General features: G+C 42.7%; 1 protein-coding gene and 1 long non-coding RNA gene across 5 annotated transcripts in view; one reads left to right on the forward strand and one right to left on the reverse strand.

Annotated features, from left to right (window-relative positions):
• STK39 (serine/threonine kinase 39) overlaps positions 1–22,248 on the forward strand; it is a 310,745-nt gene that overhangs the window by 68,503 nt on the left and 219,994 nt on the right. For all 3 annotated transcript variants that reach the window (XM_077272788.1, XM_077272787.1, XM_077272789.1), the window contains exons 3-5: positions 13,848–13,956; positions 18,726–18,867; positions 19,485–19,540. In XM_077272788.1, coding sequence (XP_077128903.1) covers positions 13,848–13,956; positions 18,726–18,867; positions 19,485–19,540 — 307 coding nt within the window. The remainder of the gene's footprint in view (positions 1–13,847; positions 13,957–18,725; positions 18,868–19,484; positions 19,541–22,248) is intronic.
• The window catches only part of LOC143784490 (uncharacterized), a 28,450-nt gene continuing 28,254 nt past the window's right edge, over positions 22,053–22,248 (reverse strand). For both annotated transcript variants that reach the window (XR_013217794.1, XR_013217793.1), the window contains one exon: positions 22,053–22,216. This is a non-coding gene — a long non-coding RNA (uncharacterized LOC143784490). The remainder of the gene's footprint in view (positions 22,217–22,248) is intronic.

The following is a 22,248-nucleotide window of genomic DNA, read 5'->3' on the forward strand; positions in this document are numbered from 1 at the left end:
AGGACTATATTTTCCTCTGCCAGGATTAGTTAGTCCTCCGGCCGGCGCTGGGCGTCTAGGGATAAAAACGTAGGCAACGCTACCCGGCTACTGTTAGTTGTGCGGCAGGTTTAGTTCATGGTCAGTTTAGTTTCCATCCTTCCAAGAGCTAGTACTCATGTTTGCTGGGCTATGTTCTCTTGCCATTGAGAACCACAACAGTTTGACCGGCCAAAAAAAGGGTTAAATTAATTGACAGAGAAAGGAGAGATAAGAGAAGTCTGCTGAAGATTTTTTTTTTTTTTTTCTCCCTTCCCTTCAGTTCTGAGTGTGCTTGTAATTGAATCTCTTGCAAGTCTGCCTATATTGCAGCCTTTCTCTCTCTCTCTCTCCTTCTAATCCTGGAATGGCTCTGTGTTCACCTGTTTAAAATGGATATTCAGAGTTTAGCTGCAGGTTTGAATAATCTCACCACGAAAGTTCAAAATTTACAAGATTTTGTTGTTCATGTTCCTATATCTGAACCTAGAATTCCTTTGCCTGAATTTTTCTCGGGGAATAGATCTTGCTTTCAAAATTTCAAAAATAATTGCAAGTTGTTTTTGTCCCTGAAATCTCGCTCTGCTGGAGATCCTGCTCAGCAGGTCAGGATTGTGATTTCCTTGCTCCGGGGCGACCCTCAGGATTGGGCTTTTGCATTGGCTCCAGGGGATCCTGCGTTGCTCAATGTGGATGCGTTTTTTCTGGCCTTGGGGTTGCTTTATGAGGAACCTCAGTTAGAGCTTCAGGCGGAAAAGGCCTTGATGTCCCTATCTCAGGGGCAAGACGAAGCTGAAATATACTGCCAGAAATTCCGTAAATGGGCTGTGCTTACTCAGTGGAATGAGTGCGCCCTGGCGGCGAATTTCAGAGAGGGTCTCTCTGATGCCATTAAGGATGTTATGGTGGGGTTCCCTGTGCCTGCGGGTCTGAATGAGTCCATGACAATGGCTATCCAGATCGATAGGCGTCTGCGGGAGCGCAAACCTGTGCACCATTTGGCGGTGTCTACTGAGAAGACGCCAGAGAATATGCAATGTGATAGAATTCTGTCCAGAAGTGAACGGCAGAATTTAAGACGAAAAAATGGGTTGTGCTTCTATTGCGGTGATTCAACTCATGTTATATCAGCATGCTCTAAGCGTACTAAGAAGCTTGATAAGTCTGTTTCAATTGGCACTTTACAGTCTAAGTTTATTCTATCTGTGACCCTGATTTGTTCTTTATCATCTATTACCGCGGATGCCTATGTCGACTCTGGCGCCGCTTTGAGTCTTATGGATTGGTCCTTTGCCAAACGCTGTGGGTATGATTTGGAGCCTCTTGAAACTCCTATACCCCTGAAGGGGATTGACTCCACCCCATTGGCTAGTAATAAACCACAATACTGGACACAAGTAACTATGCGGATTAATCCGGATCATCAGGAGATTATTCGCTTTCTTGTGCTGTATAACCTACATGATGTGTTGGTGCTTGGATTGCCATGGCTGCAATCTCATAACCCAGTCCTTGACTGGAAAGCTATGTCTGTGTTAAGCTGGGGATGTAAGGGGACGCATGGGGACGTACCTGTGGTTTCCATTTCATCATCTATTCCCTCTGAGATTCCTGAATTCTTGACTGAATATCGTGACGTTTTTGAAGAACCTAAGCTTGGTTCATTACCTCCGCACCGGGAGTGCGATTGTGCCATAGATTTGATTCCGGGTAGTAAATACCCTAAGGGTCGTTTATTTAATCTGTCTGTGCCTGAACATGCTGCTATGCGAGAATATATAAAGGAGTCCTTGGAAAAGGGACATATTCGTCCTTCGTCATCTCCCTTAGGAGCCGGTTTTTTCTTTGTGGCTAAGAAAGATGGCTCTTTGAGACCGTGTATTGATTATCGGCTTTTGAATAAAATCACGGTTAAATATCAATATCCGTTGCCACTGCTGACTGATTTGTTTGCTCGCATAAAGGGGGCCAAGTGGTTCTCTAAGATAGATCTCCGTGGGGCGTATAATTTGGTGCGAATTAAGCAGGGGGATGAGTGGAAGACCGCATTTAATACGCCCGAGGGCCACTTTGAGTATTTGGTGATGCCTTTTGGTCTTTCAAATGCCCCTTCAGTCTTTCAGTCCTTTATGCATGACATTTTCCGTGATTATTTGGATAAATTTATGATTGTGTATCTGGATGATATTTTGATTTTTTCGGATGACTGGGACTCTCATGTCCAGCAGGTCAGGAGGGTTTTTCAGGTTTTGCGGTCTAATTCCTTGTGTGTGAAGGGTTCTAAGTGCGTTTTTGGGGTTCAAAAGATTTCCTTTTTGGGATATATTTTTTCCCCCTCTTCCATCGAGATGGATCCTGTCAAGGTTCAGGCTATTTGTGATTGGACGCAACCCTCTTCTCTTAAGAGTCTTCAGAAATTTTTGGGCTTTGCTAACTTTTATCGTCGATTTATTGCTGGTTTTTCTGATGTTGTTAAGCCATTGACTGATTTGACTAAGAAGGGTGCTGATGTTGCTGATTGGTCCCCTGCTGCTGTGGAGGCCTTTCGGGAGCTTAAGCGCCGCTTTTCTTCCGCCCCTGTGTTGCGTCAGCCTGATGTTGCTCTTCCTTTTCAGGTTGAGGTCGACGCTTCTGAAATCGGAGCTGGGGCAGTTTTGTCGCAGAGAAGTTCCGATTGTTCCGTGATGAGACCTTGTGCCTTTTTCTCGCGTAAATTTTCGCCCGCCGAGCGGAATTATGATGTTGGGAATCGGGAGCTTTTGGCCATGAAGTGGGCTTTTGAGGAGTGGCGTCATTGGCTTGAGGGGGCTAGACATCAGGTGGTGGTATTGACTGACCACAAAAATCTAATTTATCTTGAGTCCGCCAGACGCCTGAATCCTAGACAGGCGCGCTGGTCGTTGTTTTTCTCTCGGTTTAATTTTGTGGTGTCCTACCTGCCGGGTTCTAAGAATGTTAAGGCGGATGCCCTTTCTAGGTGTTTTGAGCCTGACTCCCCTGGTAACTCTGAACCTACAGGTATCCTTAAGGATGGAGTGATATTGTCTGCCGTTTCTCCAGACCTGCGGCGGGCCTTGCAGGAGTTTCAGGCGGATAGACCTGATCGTTGCCCACCTGGTAGACTGTTTGTTCCTGATGATTGGACCAGTAAAGTCATTTCTGAGGTTCATTCTTCTGCGTTGACAGGTCATCCTGGAATCTTTGGTACCAGGGATTTGGTGGCAAGGTCCTTCTGGTGGCCTTCCCTGTCTCGAGATGTGCGAGGCTTTGTGCAGTCTTGTGACGTTTGTGCTCGGGCCAAGCCTTGTTGTTCTCGGGCTAGTGGATTGTTGTTGCCCTTGCCTATCCCGAAGAGGCCCTGGACGCACATCTCGATGGATTTTATTTCGGATCTTCCTGTTTCTCAGAAGATGTCTGTCATCTGGGTGGTGTGTGACCGTTTCTCTAAGATGGTCCATTTGGTTCCCCTGCCTAAGTTGCCTTCTTCTTCCGAGTTGGTTCCTCTGTTTTTTCAAAATGTGGTCCGTTTGCATGGTATTCCGGAGAATATCGTTTCTGACAGAGGAACCCAATTCGTGTCTAGATTTTGGCGAGCATTCTGTGCTAGGATGGGCATAGATTTGTCTTTCTCGTCTGCTTTCCATCCTCAGACAAATGGCCAGACCGAGCGGACGAATCAGACCTTGGAGACATATTTGAGGTGTTTTGTGTCTGCAGATCAGGATGATTGGGTTGCTTTTTTGCCTTTAGCGGAGTTTGCCCTCAATAATCGGGCCAGCTCTGCCACCTTGGTGTCTCCTTTTTTCTGTAATTCGGGGTTTCATCCTCGATTTTCTTCTGGTCAGGTGGAATCTTCGGATTGTCCTGGAGTGGATGCTGTGGTGGAGAGGTTGCATCAGATTTGGGGGCAGGTAGTGGACAATTTGAAGTTGTCCCAGGAGAAGACTCAGCTTTTTGCCAACCGCCGGCGTTGGGTTGGTCCTCGGCTTTGTGTTGGGGACTTGGTGTGGTTGTCTTCTCGTTTTGTCCCTATGAGGGTTTCTTCTCCTAAGTTTAAGCCTCGGTTCATCGGCCCGTACAAGATATTGGAAATTCTTAACCCTGTGTCCTTCCGTTTGGACCTCCCTGCATCTTTTTCTATTCATAATGTTTTTCATCGGTCATTGTTGCGCAGGTATGAGGTACCGGTTGTGCCTTCCGTTGAGCCTCCTGCTCCGGTGTTGGTTGAGGGCGAGTTGGAGTACGTTGTGGAAAAAATCTTGGACTCCCGTGTTTCCAGACGGAAACTCCAGTATCTGGTCAAATGGAAGGGATACGGTCAGGAGGATAATTCTTGGGTGACTGCCTCTGATGTTCATGCCTCCGATCTGGTCCGTGCCTTTCATAGGGCTCATCCTGATCGCCCTGGTGGTTCTGGTGAGGGTTCGGTGCCCCCTCCTTGAGGGGGGGGTACTGTTGTGAAATTGGATTTTGGGCTCCCCCGGTGGCCACTGGTGGAATTGAACTGGTGTGCATCATCCCCTCTGTTCACCTGTTTCCATCAGGATGTGGGAGTCGCTATTTAACCTTGCTCCTCTGTCACTTCCATGCCGGTCAACATTGTAATCAGAAGCCTTTCTGTGCTTGTTCCTGCTGCTAGACAACTCCCAGCTAAGTTGGACTTTAGTCCTTGTTTGTTTTTGCATTTTGTTCCAGTTCACAGCTGTAGTTTCGTTTCTGTGTCTGGAAAGCTCTTGTGATCTGAAATTGCCACTCTGATGTTATGAGTTAATACTTGAGTCTTAAAGTAATTTCAGGATGGTATTTTGATAGGGTTTTCAGCTGACCATGAAAGTGCCCTTTCTGTCTTCCTGCTATCTAGTAAGCGGACCTCAATTTTGCTAAACCTATTTTCATACTACGTTTGTCATTTCATCTAAAATCACCGCCAATATATGTGGGGGCCTCTGTCTGCCTATCGGGGAAATTTCTCTAGAGGTGAGCCAGGACTATATTTTCCTCTGCCAGGATTAGTTAGTCCTCCGGCCGGCGCTGGGCGTCTAGGGATAAAAACGTAGGCAACGCTACCCGGCTACTGTTAGTTGTGCGGCAGGTTTAGTTCATGGTCAGTTTAGTTTCCATCCTTCCAAGAGCTAGTACTCATGTTTGCTGGGCTATGTTCTCTTGCCATTGAGAACCACAACAATCTCCCCACTCTCAGTCCAGCATTCAACCTCTGTCCTATGCTATAATGGGAGCATAAATCACACACCGACCCAGACCACACACCCGCTCATACACGCTGCCACCACTCATCGAACACACGGGCGATGAGTCCTGGAAATATTAATAATAATATTGTCTACTACTCATAAGGCTCACACACCTTAGGCTATGGATTCGTTAGAACATTCAAGGTTCAACTTATTAAAGTTTATACTTTAATACAAAAAGGTTCAGTGCTTACAGTAAGAAAAAGGTATAAAAATATGATAATAAAAAGACATACAACTTATGCAAAACAGTATAACATAAACAGGAGAAAACAGAAATCATCTAACTTGGTAGTCTTCTTTCTGCTCCCTGAGGGGGGGTGAATATGGAGTTGGTGGAACACATCAGCTTCTCAGGCTGCCCTCGCATGTGAACACTATTCTAGGTATACAGGTCTAATTTATAGCTTTGGTCTGGAGGTCAGATTTCTAGACTAGCCCCTCAGGTTAATATCATAATTGCATGTTTTTGATTGGACCACGGCCGTGCTACCAATGAATATATTATTTTCTCTTGAGATCCTTTGTGTAAACATTCTCACAGAGATAGTATCAGGCCGTAATTGACATCTCTCTTCCAAGAACAAGGAGGTGTCAAGTGTTAAGGCCCCGTCTCACATAGCGAGATCGCTAGCGAGATCGCTGCTGAGTCACAAGTTTTTTGACGCAACAGCGACCTCCATAGCGATCTCGCTATGTGTGACACGTACCAGCGATCAGGCCCCTGCTGCGAGATCGCTGGTCGTGTCGGAATGGCCTGGACCTTTTTTTGGTCGTTGAGGCCCCGCTGACATCGCTGAATCGGTGTGTGTGACACCGATCCAGCGATGTCTTCACTGGTAACCAGGGTAAACATCGGGTTACTAAGCGCAGGGCCGCGCTTAGTAACCCGATGTTTACCCTGGTTACCAGCGTAAATGTAAAAAAAAACAAACACTACATACTCGCCTTTCGGTGTCCAGGTCCCTTGCCGTCTGCTTCCTGCTCTCACTGACTCCCGGCCGTACAGTGAGAAGTGAGAGCACAGCAGTGACGTCACCGCTGCGCTCTGCTCTCAGTGTACGGCGGCTCAGTCAGAGCAGGAAGCAGACGGCAAGGGACCTGGACACCGAAAGGCGAGTATGTACTGTTTGTTTTTTTTTACATTTACGCTGGTAACCAGGGTAAACATCGGGTTACTAAGCGCGGCCCTGCACTTAGTAACCCGATGTTTACCCTGGTTACCCGGGTGCTGCAGGGGGACTTCGGCATCGTTGAAGACAGTTTCAACGATGCCGAAGTCGTTCCCCTGATCGTTGGTCGCTGGAGAGAGCGGTCTGTGTGACAGCTCCCCAGCGACCACACAGCGACTTACCAACGATCACGGCCAGGTCATATCGCTGGTCGTGATCGTTGGTAAATCGCTTAGTGAGACGGGGCCTTTACCCTCTCTTCTTGGTCCTAGCTAGACCCCCTGGTGAGATTTGGAGACAGAAGTCTGCTTGTCTCAGGAAAATACATATTAACACCTGGGAGAGACATGAAGCCTTCAGGACAGATGTTACTAGTCACACAGTACCTATACATAGGCCACTGCACACACACACATATATATATATATATATATATATATATACATACACATATTTCACCACAATAACAAATATTGGAACCCCTGCTAAAAATTGTGAAAATTAATAGAATTCACCTTGGTAGTAACTGCATCAGACCCTGGTGCCTACATTCTGCCCAAAAGCCCCTTATAAATGGGTGATTGTAGTTGAGGACCGTATGGTAAGTTTTTCATTGAGACCTCGGAGATGTAAGTTGCATCTTTTGGTCTCGCGTACATTGTAACAGGTTTGGATGCGATGGCTGCACTAGATACAGAGCTCGGCTTCCTTCAGCTAAAAGTTGTTAAATAAGTAATAATGTACTTTATAGGTTGAAAAGGCCAGTCCCCCGCTCCTGATTCTATTACACAGCGAGGGGCACGCCACATGTGGCAGCAGAATGCAAAGGGCGCTATACTGAAGCAGATTCATTATTTAGTACTACCAAGTCCTTTCAAATAGACATGTCTCGTCCTGCATGGGTGATTACAGGTCAGCTGTTCTCATTCACGCTTATGGAAATCATTTCCTCTAAATAAAATAGCCAAAGGGGGAATTCATTAACATCACGTAAAAGTAAGTCAAGCGAGAGATTAGCTGCTGGAAAATTACAGACAGAAGGCATTATATTGGTGTTACTCTGGCAGTTCTGAGTGTGTTTCAATCAACTGTATGTTTTAGGTCGTATAACTGTCAGTCAAGGGGCCTGTGAAACTACAGAGATGTAGACATGGTGGTTCCATACTACAGACTTGTAGGTACTGTGGTTCCATAGTATAGAGATATTGGCTCTGTGGTTCCATACTACAGAGATGTAGGCGCTGTGGTTCCATACTACAGACATGTAGGCGCTGTGGTTCCATACTACAGACATGTAGGCGCTGTGGTTCCATACTACAGACATGTAGGCACTGTGGTTCCATACTACAGACATGTAGGCACTGTGGTTCCATACTATAGAGATGTAGGCACTGTGGTTCCATACTACAGAGATGCAGGCACTGTGATTCCATACTACAGAGATGTAGGCACTGTGGTTCCATACTACAGAGATGTAGGCGCTGTGGTTCCATACTGCAGACATGTAGGCGCTGTGGTTCCATACTACAGACATGTAGGCGCTGTGGTTCCATACTACAGACATGTAGGCGCTGTGGTTCCATACTACAGACATGTAGGCGCTGTGGTTCCATACTACAGACATGTAGGCACTGTGGTTCCATACTACAGACATGTAGGCACTGTGGTTCCATACTACAGACATGTAGGCGCTGTGGTTCCATACTATAGAGATGTAGGCGCTGTGGTTCCATACTACAGAGATGTAGGCGCTGTGGTTCCATACTACAGACATGTAGGCACTGTGGTTCCATACTACAGACATGTAGGCGCCGTGGTTCCATACTACAGAGATGTAGGCACTGTGGTTCCATACTACAGACATGTAGGCACTGTGGTTCCATACTACAGACATGTAGGCACTGTGGTTCCATACTACAGAGATGTAGGCACTGTGGTTCCATACTACAGAGATGTAGGCACTGTGGTTCCATACTACAGAGATGCAGGCACTGTGATTCCATAATACAGACATGTAGGCCCTGTGGTTCCGTAATACAGACATGTAGGCGCTGTGGTTCCATACTACAGACATGTAGGCACTGTGGTTCCATACTACAGACATGTAGGTGCTGTGGTTCCATACTATAGAGATGTAGGCGCTGTGGTTCCATACTACAGACATATAGGCGCTGTGGTTCCATACTACAGACATGTAGGCGCTGTGGTTCCATACTACAGACATGTAGGCGCTGTGGCTCCGTACTACAGACATATAGGCTCTGTGGTTCCATACTACAGACATGTAGGCGCTGTGGCTCCGTACTACAGACATATAGGCTCTGTGGTTCCATACTACAGACATATAGGCTCTGTGGTTCCATACTACAGACATATAGGCTCTGTGGTTCCGTACTACAGACATGTAGGCCCTGTGGTTCCGTACTACAGACATGTAGGCGCTGTGGTTCCGTACTACAGACATGTAGGCCCTGTGGTTCCGTACTACAGACATGTAGGCACTGTGGTTCCATACTACAGACATATAGGCTCTGTGGTTCCATACTACAGACATGCAGGCCCTGTGGTTCCATACTACAGACATGTAGGCGCTGTGGTTCCATACTGCAGACATATAGGCCCTGTGGTTCCGTACTACAGACATGTAGGCCCTGTAGTTCCGTACTACAGACATGTAGGCCCTGTGGTTCCGTACTACAGACATGTAGGCTCTGTGGTTCCGTACTACAGACATGTAGGCCCTGTGGTTCCGTACTACAGACATGTAGGCACTGTGGTTCCATACTACAGACATATAGGCTCTGTGGTTCCATACTACAGACATGTAGGCTCTGTGGTTCCATACTACAGACATGTAGGCCCTGTGGTTCCATACTATAGACATGTAGGTGCTGTGGTTCCATACTACAGACATGTAGGCGCTGTGGTTCCATACTACAGACATATAGGCTCTGTGGTTCCATACTACAGACATGCAGGCCCTGTGGTTCCGTACTACAGACATGCAGGCCCTGTGGTTCCGTACTACAGACATGTAGGCCCTGTGGTTCCGTACTACAGACATATAGGCTCTGTGGTTCCATACTACAGACATGCAGGCCCTGTGGTTCCGTACTACAGACATGCAGGCCCTGTGGTTCCGTACTACAGACATGCAGGCCCTGTGGTTCCGTACTACAGACATGTAGGCACTGTGGAGCTCGATGCGCTCTGTGTGCTTCCATATGGTGTCTCCATATTGTGCTGCATTACAGAATAACTAATGGCGGCTCTGTGGGAGAGAAGAGCTCCATAATATGACATCTATTGGAAGTGCAAAAGCTTCATTATTCAAGACCAATCCAAGTACAGAGCGCAGTAACTACTGACCTTCCAGTTCACCTTCATGTGCTGCTGCATAACCGGTGTAGCTCTATGGAAGTATTGTGATGAAATCTGACAATATTTTGTCTATGGGCCATGAGAGAATGAAAGGAAAATGCTTCCGTGACCCAATCGATTCTAGTAGAACCCTGCTGGACCTTTATACAGGTGCTGTTTGTTGATACAGGTTTGGTACTTTATGATTTATTTCATAATTAACATCCAAAGTTCACTGAAAGGTGTAAATGTGACTGTGGCATCTGGCAGACAAGGTAGGTGTTTGGCAGTGATGGAAATTTTGAGATTATTAATTGAAATGCTATATGATGCATGACAAAAATGGAGGAAAGTAGCTATTTCTAGCTTACCTTGATGCGTAGATGTCTTTTCACACCACACTTGTAGAAAGCATGGTCCTGCCGCTTTAGGTCCACATACCGGTAGGATAGGTCCAGGCACTGTCATGCTTTTTAACTTGCCAAACGTTATATTTAAGGAGGGGCATATACCTCTTAATGAATCAGGTGCATCTGAAAATAGCTTGTGAGTCAGCACAAATCTTACTCCAGTCACAGACTAGAGTAAGATTTCTGCCCACAACTCATCGTAGCTTAGATGAGCCGTGTCGTCATGCCTATTAAGCGGAGTGAAACTGGCGTGAAAATGGCAAAAGTTTTGCGCAACTGTGCTCAACGATTTATGTACCGTAATCGCTTTGATGGATCGGAGCCATGGTTTTGAGATACAGTGATTTGCAGAATGTCTTTATATTACATAATCAAATGACAACAAGTTGTCTGAAAATACAGGAAGTATTTAATTACTTGGATGGAGAGATAGATACATAGATATTAGATAGATAAGAGATAGAATCATAGATATTAGATAGAATCATAGATAGAATCATAGATAGAATCATAGATAGATAGATGATAGATGATAGATAGATGATAGATAGATGATAGATAGTTATAGGATAGATAGATATTAGATAGATGATAGATAGATATTAGATAGATAAATAATAAAACCATAGCACTTTCTGCTTTTAGTAGATCTCTATGTCCTCTCGGTCGGCCCAGGCCGCTCCTTTCCTTACTGCAGAGAATGTATAAACTCCAGAGGATGAACCCAGATGTGAAATGACAGGGATGTGTGACTGTTTCATTGTGTAAACATACATTACTGCTGGTTTACATAATACAGCGATCTGTTTTGTTACATTTCATAATATTCAGCTACATGAGCTTGTACATGGCTGTTTTATTTCAGAAATATTCATCTATACAAATTTATTATAATTGATCTCCCTATAAGAACCATCTATGGGATAATAAATACAGTGCAGCAGAGTGAAGTGGATTTTTTCTTTTATAGAAGAAGACGCAGGGTTTGCTTTTCAACACAATAGAAACATGTGATTTCCACCACTACACTATACTTCTAACTGTATCATGGTACTGCTACATCTGCAAATTCAGCCTTAAAATGATTTTTTATATATATACTGTATCCAGAATTCTGTACTGATTAGTTTTTTGAACGGAATCTGTTACCAGGTTTTTGCTCTATAATCTGACAGCAGCATAATATTGATCAAGAGAGCCTGATTCCAGCAATGTGTCACTTATTGGGCTGTGTGTTTTTGTTTCAATACAATCAATGTTTTATCAGCAGGAGATTATCACTAGAGGACAGCCTGCCTTGTGCCTCCTTTTCCAACCACCCCACCACCACTGATTAGCATCTTTCTGTCAGTGTACACAGAAGGCAGCCAAGGAGTGGTGTGGACGGGGTTATACAGAGCTCAGCATTCATAGCTCTGCTAGATCTGCAGCAGAGAAAACTGTGATTCTGTGACAGCAGCTGCACCCAGTAAACTAAGTGATACACTGCTGGAGTCAGGGTTTCTGTCCCTATATCATGCTGCCATCAGATTACATAGCAAAAACCCGATGATGGATTCCCTTTATAGTATGTTTATAGGGGTTGGAACCTCTCTCATTTAGAGCTCCTATACACCTGCGTAGCCGTATAGGGAAATTACAGAATTCAGTCTGTCTGCCACCACTGGATGGCGGTAAAGAGTTTCCTGCATACTTTTAGTGACTTTGCTTAAAATATGGAGATCACAACTTTTTTTTAATACATCTTTCATATTAGTGTACACCACTTTAGATAAAACTAAATTAAGAAATGAAGGAGGGAGGAAAAAAAATGGTTGTAGTGCATGGGAGTAAAAGATAAGTTTTATTCAATATATATTATTAATATATTAAAATATTTGATGTAAATGGTAGGTAATGAGGTCCCTTGGAAATTGCTGTACTGTTTATTCTAACTATCTATCTATCTATCTATCTATCTATCTATCTATCTATCTATCTATCTATCTATCCATCTATTTATCTACAGTATCTATTATCTATCTATCTATCTATCTATCTATCTATCTATCTATCTATTATCTATCTATATTATCTATCCGTCTATTTATCTATTATCTATCTATCTATCTATCTATCTATCTATCTATCTATCTATCTATCTATCTATCTATCTATCTATCTATCTACTGCATGGGTGGGAACCTCAGGCCCGCTGGCCATTTATGGCCCTTGATAACCTTTTCTCCAGCCCCCAGATTCCCGAGGACCGCAGTGCTTGGGCCAACAGCTACGTTTGATGGCCACCAGCCCTTTAATTTCTTCTTACTCTGTGTGCGATCGGACAAAACGTCCACTACTGAGTGCTGAGGCCCATGCAGTGAAATATTATGTCCCTACACCAGTGTCAGTGTCAGGACGTACCTTGTGGGAGGAGTTTTGTATTTGGTCGGCCCCCGAAGAATGGTATAACTATCTAAAAGGCCCTTGGCAGAAAAAAGGTTCCCCACCACGATCTACTGTATCTATTATCCATCCATCCATCCATCCATCCATCCATCCACCCACCCATCCTGATGTTACTCGTTTCTAGCTTCATTCATGGTTATTCACGGGTGTTGTCATTTTCTTGTGCCACAAGAACGTGACTACATCTGCACTCGGATCTACAATATATTAGCACAGAGAATTTCCAACCTTTGCAGTTTAATATGATGGGAAATCGGCACTTGAATTGCCGCCAAGAGACGTTCCCTTGTTCTGTCACAGCAATTACTGTACTGCCAAAACAAACACTGGCCGCAGACACATAGAGGACCTTGATTTGAAGTCTTATTTGAAGGAGCATAATAAAACCTTGACTGGCATCCAAGAGCCAGAATTCATGTTTGCGAGGATTACCTTGCAAATCTAAAATACCCTATAGAGGGGAAAGATAGCTGGAGAATATGGGATTGCTAATTTTATATAGTAAGTTAATGAGAAGGGGTAACTTTAATTAACTGCTAAGGTGGAGTGTGTAGGGATCACAATCAATATCTTCAATTAGACATGAGAAAATTAATGTGAGTTGAGTTTGTAGAAATTGCCTTAAGTTGGTGAATTCAAACAATTTGCGATTCGCTTCTCGTTAATCACCAAAAATGGCCAAAACCATTTTATTGATTGCATCAGCCAGATAAGGGTCACATGAGCTCAAGATTTGCCGGACCTCCCAATAATGCTTTGTACCTATCACATCACATGGTATAGCACAGCCAATCAGGAAGAACTACCATAGCCTGTATGAAAGCAGAAGCAGGGAATGCAGCAGCCACTTTGTGGTGAATCTGGAGAGTGAGAGGACGTCACAGCTTAGTAGTAGAGGTAGGGAGAGCAAGTTGTAACACACTGAAGAAACTGAACAGATTGTGTGTGTCAAAATCAGTCACCATCCTTTTACCCATAGCTATAAATGTTCAGGACACTTGTCTATGTTTGCGATTCAGCAAAACAGCGGCAATTACAACAGGTAAAAAAATGTTATTTATGGCAAGAGACTGGTCCTCTTTAAGTTGTGGGACGTACTTTGAATGTAACGTATAAATGTGATCTAAGACGGTATAATAATTGTATGTTCTTTATCTCCGACAGTAACTAATTATGTCTCTTTTCAGAAAGAAATACAAGCCATGAGTCAGTGCAGTCACCCCAATGTCGTTACTTATTATACCTCATTTGTGGTGAAGGAGGAGCTGTGGTTGGTGATGAAATTGCTAAGTGGAGGTAATGCGTGTGTAATATATATATATATATATATATATATATATATATATATATATATATATATATATATATATATGGAAAAGGTGTTTATCTGTGATTTTTAGCATTATTGCATTGGATTTGAGTGTAATTGTTTGAATCAGGGGTGGGCAATTAATTTTCCAGAGGGGCCACATGATAGACCATGATTGTTGTGGAGGGCTGAACCAATAGGCTGAAATTAATTATGGTCAATATTAATATATTAATTGCAATTATAATTTTATATTATAATTTAATATTGAGCAGGATTAGGTATGGTGACATCGCCCTGTTTACAGCATGAGCCCCCACACAGCCACCCTTCATAGAACATGAGTCCCCACACAGCCTCCCTATGTACAGGATGAGCCCCCACATATCCTCCAATATAGTATGAGCCCCCACACAGCCTCCTAAATACAGCATGAGCCACCATATAGCCTCTTATATACAGTATGAGCTCCCACATAGCCTCCACTTTACAGTATGAGCCCCCAGACAGCTTCCTATATACAGTATGAGCCCCCTCATAGCCTCCTATATACAGTGTGAACCCCCACATATCCTCCAGTATAGTATGAGTCCCCACATAGCCTCCTAAATACAGTATGGTCCCTCACATAGCCTCTTATATACAGTATGTGTTAGTCCTGCTTTTCCCCTTCTGAGCATGCCCAGGGTAAGACATCTCATTGGAGGTTGGGGGTCACATGCTCAGATACTGCAGCAGCTCTTATTGGTCCTCTAGGAAGGTCCTGAAGTTGCTGCAGCTATAAAAGGTTTGCATGGCTGCACGGCCATGCACTAGTATCAAACCAATGTCTATGAGCTCAGCACCAGTGTGGTCATGTCTGGATGCAGTTAGGGTTTGGCTGAAATAAGCCTCTAGAATACCGGCACCTCCGGTGAGGAGTTGTCTGTTTTCTCTGACTGCATGACCACAGTTTGCTCTGGTTGGTAGCTGTGTACCTCTGTGAGGTTAACAGGGCACAGCATCTTGTTCCTAGCGACTCTGTGGAGTTAACAGAGTTTGCTTATACCGCCATATAGCGCCGCCATTTGCCAGCAGCAGGTTCCTCTCCTGCAGGTGTTCATACTGTACATTGGAGGCTATGTGGGAACTCATACTGTATATAGGGAGCTGTGGGAGCTCATACTGTATATTGGAGGCTACGTGGGAACATAGCCTCCAATGTACAGTATGAGCACCCTCATTGCCTCCTATATATAGTATGAGCCCCCCTCATTGCCTCCTATATACAGTATGAGCCCCACACAGCTCCCTATATACAGTATGAGTTCCCACGTAGCCTCCAATATACAGTATGAGCTCCCACAGCTCCCTATATACAGTATGAGTTCCCACGTAGCCTCCAATATACAGTATGAGCTCCCACAGCTCCCTATATACAGTATGAGCCCCCACATAGCCTCTTATATACAATATGAGCCTCCATATAACCTCCTATATACAGTATGAGCCCCCACATAGCCTCTTATATACAGTATGAGCCTCCATATAACCTCCTATATACAGTATGAGCCCCCACATAGCCTCTTATATACAGTATGAGCCTCCATATAACCTCCTATATACAGTATGAGCCCCCACATAGCCTCTTATATACAGTATGAGCCTCCATATAACCTCCTATATACAGTATGATCACCCTCATTGCCTCCTATATACAGTATGAGCCCCACACAGCTCCTTATATACAGTATGAGTTCCCAGGTAGCCTCCAATATACAGTATGAGCTCCCACAGTTCCCTATATACAGTATGAGCCCCACACAGCTCCTTATATACAGTATGAGTTCCCACACAGCCTCCAATGTACAGTATGAGCTCCCACAGCTCTCTATATACAGTATGAGCCCCCACATAGCCTCTTATATACAGTATGAGCCTCCATATAACCTCCTATATACAGTATGGGCACCCTCATTGCCTCCTATATACAGTACGAGTCACCACACAGCTCCCTATATACAGTATCCTGAGGACGCGGATAGCGGTGATAGCTGGCCATCAGACAGCGGGCTAGGACATGATGCGGCTCCTGGGCCAGTGTTTTCGGCTCCTCAGCAGTCTTGGTCGGTGGGCCGCACTTTTCTCAGCTCTGATGTGGAATTATATTCACCTGGAGATCCCGGACAGACAGAAAAATCCCGGAATTGCTCCATATTTACAGGACGCGTATTATCACATTATCCTGGCTTTAGCAGGAATTAAATATAAAATCAGCTAATTGGCCAAATCATACTTTGCTTTAGAGTTAATTTTTATTCTTTTTGTGTAATAAAATCCACTACAGAATTTTCTTTATGCTTCACAAATATCTCATAGGTGCTACCATTTTGCAAACACTTAACAGGGCAGAATCTGATAAAGCAGCATTTGCTTTTTCCAGCTTCTTCTCTAGTGCACTGCTGGGGTAGTATAAGCATGGGGAACGCAAGCCACAATGTAGGCTGTCGGCTATTTCTGCTAAGCCTAAAATCTAAGTTGTTTGTTGCCGAATGTCAAAATGCTGAATTATTTTAAATGATTATTACCATATTAATTTTAATTTGGTTTTGTCGGATACCGCTTGTAATTACAAGCAATTGTGCATTTTACTGCTTATTAAAATTTTCAGCCGTTATTGAGATAATAACACTTTTCTTTTGTTTACACCTTGTTGCTTTGGAAAGCGACCACCGATCTCGACAGCAGAACATGCGCAGCGCTTACAAGCTCTTTAATATTGTTGTTTTAAGTACTGTTACAGGTTCCTTGATAGGGCGTTGATCCAGGGAACTAGTCTGATTGCCGTATGTGGAGTCGGGAAGGAATTTTTTCCCCCAATGTGGAGCTTAGTGTTTGCCACATGGGATCAACATGTTAGGCTATGGGTTGAACTAGATAGACTTAAAGTCTTCCTTCAATCTTAAATACTATGTTACTATGTTTTGAATTTGGCCAGGATAGTTGGAACGTACTGTTACGTTCTAATTCTGGCAAGTTTAAGAACAGTGCTTACATACTAGACAGCAGCGATGGTCGGTCTCCTAGGTAACAAGCTGTAAACAAAGCAAAAGTGTTAATATCTCAAAACGGCTGCAAATTTTAGTGAGCAGTAAATTGCAAAATTGCTTTTATTTACCAACACCATCCAAATATGTCCATCTAAGAAGATTGGAATATCTTTTTAAAAGACGAAGCAACTTCAAACTCTCTTTTGAAATGGATGTTGAGTCTCCTATATGACGGAAAAGAGCAGTATATGAGTCTGGAATCAAAGTCTACAGTAGTTAGCCAAAGTTTTACAGCCTTATTTACTAGTGGGTTTAATAATTTTGAGTTTTACGCATCAACGTGTAAACTTGATAACGTGTCAAAATTAAACTGGTTGGAAGACTTTGTTCGGCCAAGAGAAATATTTAGAAAGCACTTTGGAGGGATTAAGTATTTTGAGGCCACACAATGGTCTGTTGTTTTAGTGCATTGGATGCATTTTATTTTTTTTATACCGGAGAACCGGTTTTTATTTGCCCTCTTCTATGGATTTGATCCTTTAGACGGATGAGGAATTGTTTGTTTTTTATTTTCGTCAAGATTTGGGGAAACGCATATGTTTGAACAGATTCATTTAAAATGTATTAAAACCCCCAAAATGTAAATGTTCTTCATTCCTTTCCTGCTTTCATTTTCGACCATATTCGCTCCCATACGGGGCTAACGTCTCTACCACATGGTCACCGATAGAGAACCTTCCGACTTGCAACCTCAGTGCTATTATAGGGTAAATGTAACATTGCGCGTAGGTATTCGGATCAAAAGCCACTACTCTTGGCTGGGTAGAAGAGGGTCATGAGAGAGTCCCTTTTTCTTGGGTGGCTAGAAGAGGGTCCTGAGAGAGTCCCTTTTTCTTGGGTGGCTAGAAGAGGGTCCTGAGAGAGTCCCTTTTTTGAAAGATAAGAAATTTTAAGAATTAAAAAGAAAAGTAATTCATTTTGTGCAAGAATGTCTCAAAAGTGAGAAAACCACGTAATAGGATTCGGCTTCCTGTTTTGTACTAATGTAATAAAAAATATTTCACCATTCTGCATTACTTGACATTTATAGACAGTCAACAGGAACATATTATATGGATTGTTCCACCGTTACAACTTCTCACCTGTATACAGGATACTTGATCAATATGTTAGGACCCTGTCGATCATAAGAGCGGGGGTTCTGTTCCCGCTTTTTGAAATATCATTATACTCTGAGGTCTCTGGACCAGTAGGGGGATAAAAAATAATAAAAGGTGATACATTCCTGTCCTGCCGCCACAGTTTCCTACACAGTCCTCCGTATGTTTCCTCTTCAGATCTTCTGGTGCTGACTGAGCCTCACGTGGTCTTGTGGGGCACGATGCCCATCATTGACAGAGTGAGGACTGGGCAGCGCCACAAAATTCGAAGATTGAAGGGAGTGAGTGGAAATCTGGGCAGGAAGCAGCGGAGGCAGGACATACAAGGTTCGGGATTTAGGAAAGGTGCGTAAACTCTTTTATTAGGTCTTGAACCCATTCTGGAGTTTAAAAGAATTATGATTCTGTCAAATCTGAAATTCTAGGAAAATTCTTAAAAAATTCATTTTTTTTATTAATCATTTCGCTCACTTCTACTCTTTGCGTCATTCTTGAAAATTCGGTCTTTTTATCTGGGTACTGAGAAAATATTAATATCATTAGGTTCGTGGTTTTATTCTGTTTCAGGGTCCATGTTGGACATTATAAAACACGTGGTGAGCAGCGGGGAACATAAGAACGGCGTGCTAGAAGAACTGATTATCGCGACTATTCTTAAAGAAGTCTTAGAAGGATTAGATTATCTACACCGGAACGGACAGATTCATAGGTGGGTTACAATGTCTGTGCAGAAGGTCAACTATTTATGTTATATACAGTATGTTGAAGTTTGTGATATTTTTCCGTAAATTTAATATATTTGTTTTTTAAGTTCCTTACATGGTTCATTACATTTAGAGGCAGAAATAGAACACAAATTTCCGATACTTTTCCGGACTGTCACAAAGTTTTCTTTTTTTACCTGGAAAAAAGTTTTGTGGTTTCGAAATTGATTTTCCCAGCATTCCCTTTCATTTGTCACAATATCAATTACAAGTAAAACTAATATCAGATACAACTCCCGGCAGGTTACATATCAGATCTCATGCCGGTGACTTTTCGTACAAAATGTTCAACAAAAACAAAATCATTGACCCAAATTCTGATTAATCCAAGTCTATGTGAAATGTATCTCCGGGCGATTATATTTCATTCTCATTGACCTCTTGTAATTCATAGAAAATAAATATTGTGATGCAGATTAAAAAACTGACCACGCTTCCTGATCTAATTTCCTTTCCAATTTGCAGACATAAAAAAAATAAAAATATTATTTTTGGGGTCTTTTATAATGAGATGGTGGAGAGAATTGAAGAATAATATTAATTTTAATTTTTTTTTCCTCAGGGACCTAAAGGCTGGAAATATCCTTTTGGGAGAAGATGGGTCAATACAGATAGCAGGTGAATTCAATCACAGATAAAGGGGATTTCTGAATTTAACTAATCAATTTTGAAAAAAAGCAGGACATGTGATAAAATATTTAAAAAAAAAGGCTCCAAAATTTGTCACTCAAGCGATGGCCGCTTCGGTGGTTTAAGCCGTGACCGGAAGGGATGATTTCCTGTTCTTGAGTAATTTAATCACTGGAGTCTCTGATTGGCTGCAGCAGTCAGAACTGGAATTCATTGGTTGTAATTTAACTATTGTCCCTTTCCAGTCAACTGAACGCTGCTGTCAATCACAGGTCACAAAGGTCAAGTGCATGAAGAACAGGAAATCAATGTTTTCTTTCTAGACGGAGACCATAAGAGCAGCCTATGCTGGAGAAAGGGGTGGGTGGTTATAGGCAGTGAATATATTTTCTTCTATTTTTTTTTTTATCATGTATGCTATGCCTTTTCCAATTTTCTAGGGGGTAAGTCCATCACCTCCTTTTTAATCTGTATGTTACAAGAGTTTCACCTACAGTTGTTTTTCTTTACCTTTGCTCTCGGCTCAATTATTAAGACTTGTAGTACGAGATGACCAGCTTTAAAAAAAAAAATAATAAAAAAATATGATTTTTTTGATACTCTGTCATGAGAAGTCTATGCTATATATTTCTCAGTGTCGCCACACAGTGGTTGTGACATGACATTGCGATATTGTTGTGTGCAAAATTTGAGTCCTTAACCTAATTAATGAAAAGTTATGGGTGGACACATTGGTACTGCTGCTTACATTGGATCAATAGATTATCGTTGGCGCGTGGCTTCACGGTTAATCCTAAAAGTTCACAGTGGTCTAAGGTGGATTAAGGGTATATGACAATATTCCTTTTGGTTAAGATTGGCTTAATGGGGTTATCCAGGTTTGAGAGAAAATTCTGCAGTCAATCCATGTGCATGCCGACAAACATGCGGTTATGTCCTCATTCCCTCGAATGGTGGTGGTTCTTAGTTGTTAAGGTGTTATTATTTTTAATACTGGTCATGGGGTAGTGATTATTTTACAATATTCCTGGTGGTCTATAGTTAGACAGTTGTCTATATGGTGTTTGATGTTGGTGGTCTAGGTTTGTTAGGGAATTACTCTACTCTCCCTGGTCTAGGGTGATGATTGGGTTGTTGGTAGAGTTGGGCGAATCGAGTCTTGATACTCTGGTACATCGAACAAGTCGGTGCCCTGTTACTGCTGGACAGAAGCTCTGCACATCTTACCTTCTCCGATTTCCAGTACAGTTTTTATTGGCTGCGGCAACTTCATCTGAGCGTCACACCACAAAGATCACTTTTATTCACACCGGCTAGTCAAGAGCAATGCAGAGGATCCCAGAAGATGAGAGATTCGCGAGCTTCCCATCCAACGGCCAGAGACCACTGACCTGACTGATGGACCAGAGTCCCGCGAATCGCTCTGCCCATCTCTAGTTATTGGTAATATTCCAAGGGGTTGTTAAGTGATCAAGATCAGTCAGGGAAAAATTTTACTTTTCTGGTGGTCTAGCATGATAAGGGTTTACTAGTTTAGGAAGGGTTAAATGGATTTTATAGCTCTTCTGTATTCATTACCATCAGATCGGTGGTGATCTTGCCCGACGTGCCTAAGATCAGGTGGCCGGATGTAATAAATGTACTGTACATTTACTGTGTAGTAGCCATTCCTGGGTACTGCAGATCATCTCCTATTGAAGTGAATTAGACCCCCACTGATCTGCTTTCTTATAGTTTGGTCATCACTAGGACAGTCCTGGAGAATTCCTTTAACCAGAAGTTTCATTTTAGCCAACTTACTGTTCCCCAAAAAATGGGATTTCATGTCATTCAACAAGTACATACTTGTCCCAGCCATTGGGCAGACAGTTTAATATGGACTTCTTTATGGAAGTGGTTTAGGAGACTAACTGTTTCCAGGTTCCCTTGACACCAGGTTCTATAACATAGGATCATTGAGCCTCATATCAAATGATGGGGGTGTTTAAAAAAAATTAGAAAATAATTATACAAATTACAGCACAGTAAGCAAAGATATCAATGAGTAAATTATCGTATAAGCCTCGTAAAGATTCATAACTTTCGAGAGGGACACAATCCCAGAAGTGTCACATTCAGCTGGAAGCCATATTATTTTCCCATCTTTCTAGATGTTATTTTTATTAAAGCTGGTACTGCAGTGAGAGACTACGAGTAATACCATCTATGATAAATGTGATTTACGAGTGCTGGCAGAAAATTGGGGTAATCGAAAGCTAGAATTACCTTTTTCTGCTTTCATAGAAAATACAAAAATGTATAGAGGGAAAGTCGCAAGAATTCAATTCTCCAGACTGTATCTCGGAAAACTGATTAGGAGATTCCAAGTAATTTAATTCTTCCGTGAAAGTTAATCTGGAGGTAAAGAAGGAAAGAAAAACAACATAATAGGCAAAAATGGCCTTTAGTATTCTACAAATCAGCATAATTAAAGAATGTCAGATCTGTGATTACTGAACAGGAGTCTGTACCAGCTTCATTAGGTTTTCTTTTCTGCGCAAATAGGCTTCAGGGGTTTATTTTTTATTAACTGTAGCTGTTTTCCCTCTAGAACCAGGCATAGAAAATATTTCGGAGCTTGTACATATTTTTTCTTCTTGTAATGTGGGGCCAACGTGCTCTAAGCTGGGGCAAAGTCACAATAAGTCAAAGCCAGG

This window comes from Ranitomeya variabilis, chromosome 7 (genome assembly GCF_051348905.1).
Source record: "Ranitomeya variabilis isolate aRanVar5 chromosome 7, aRanVar5.hap1, whole genome shotgun sequence".
Taxonomy (NCBI): domain Eukaryota; kingdom Metazoa; phylum Chordata; class Amphibia; order Anura; family Dendrobatidae; genus Ranitomeya; species Ranitomeya variabilis.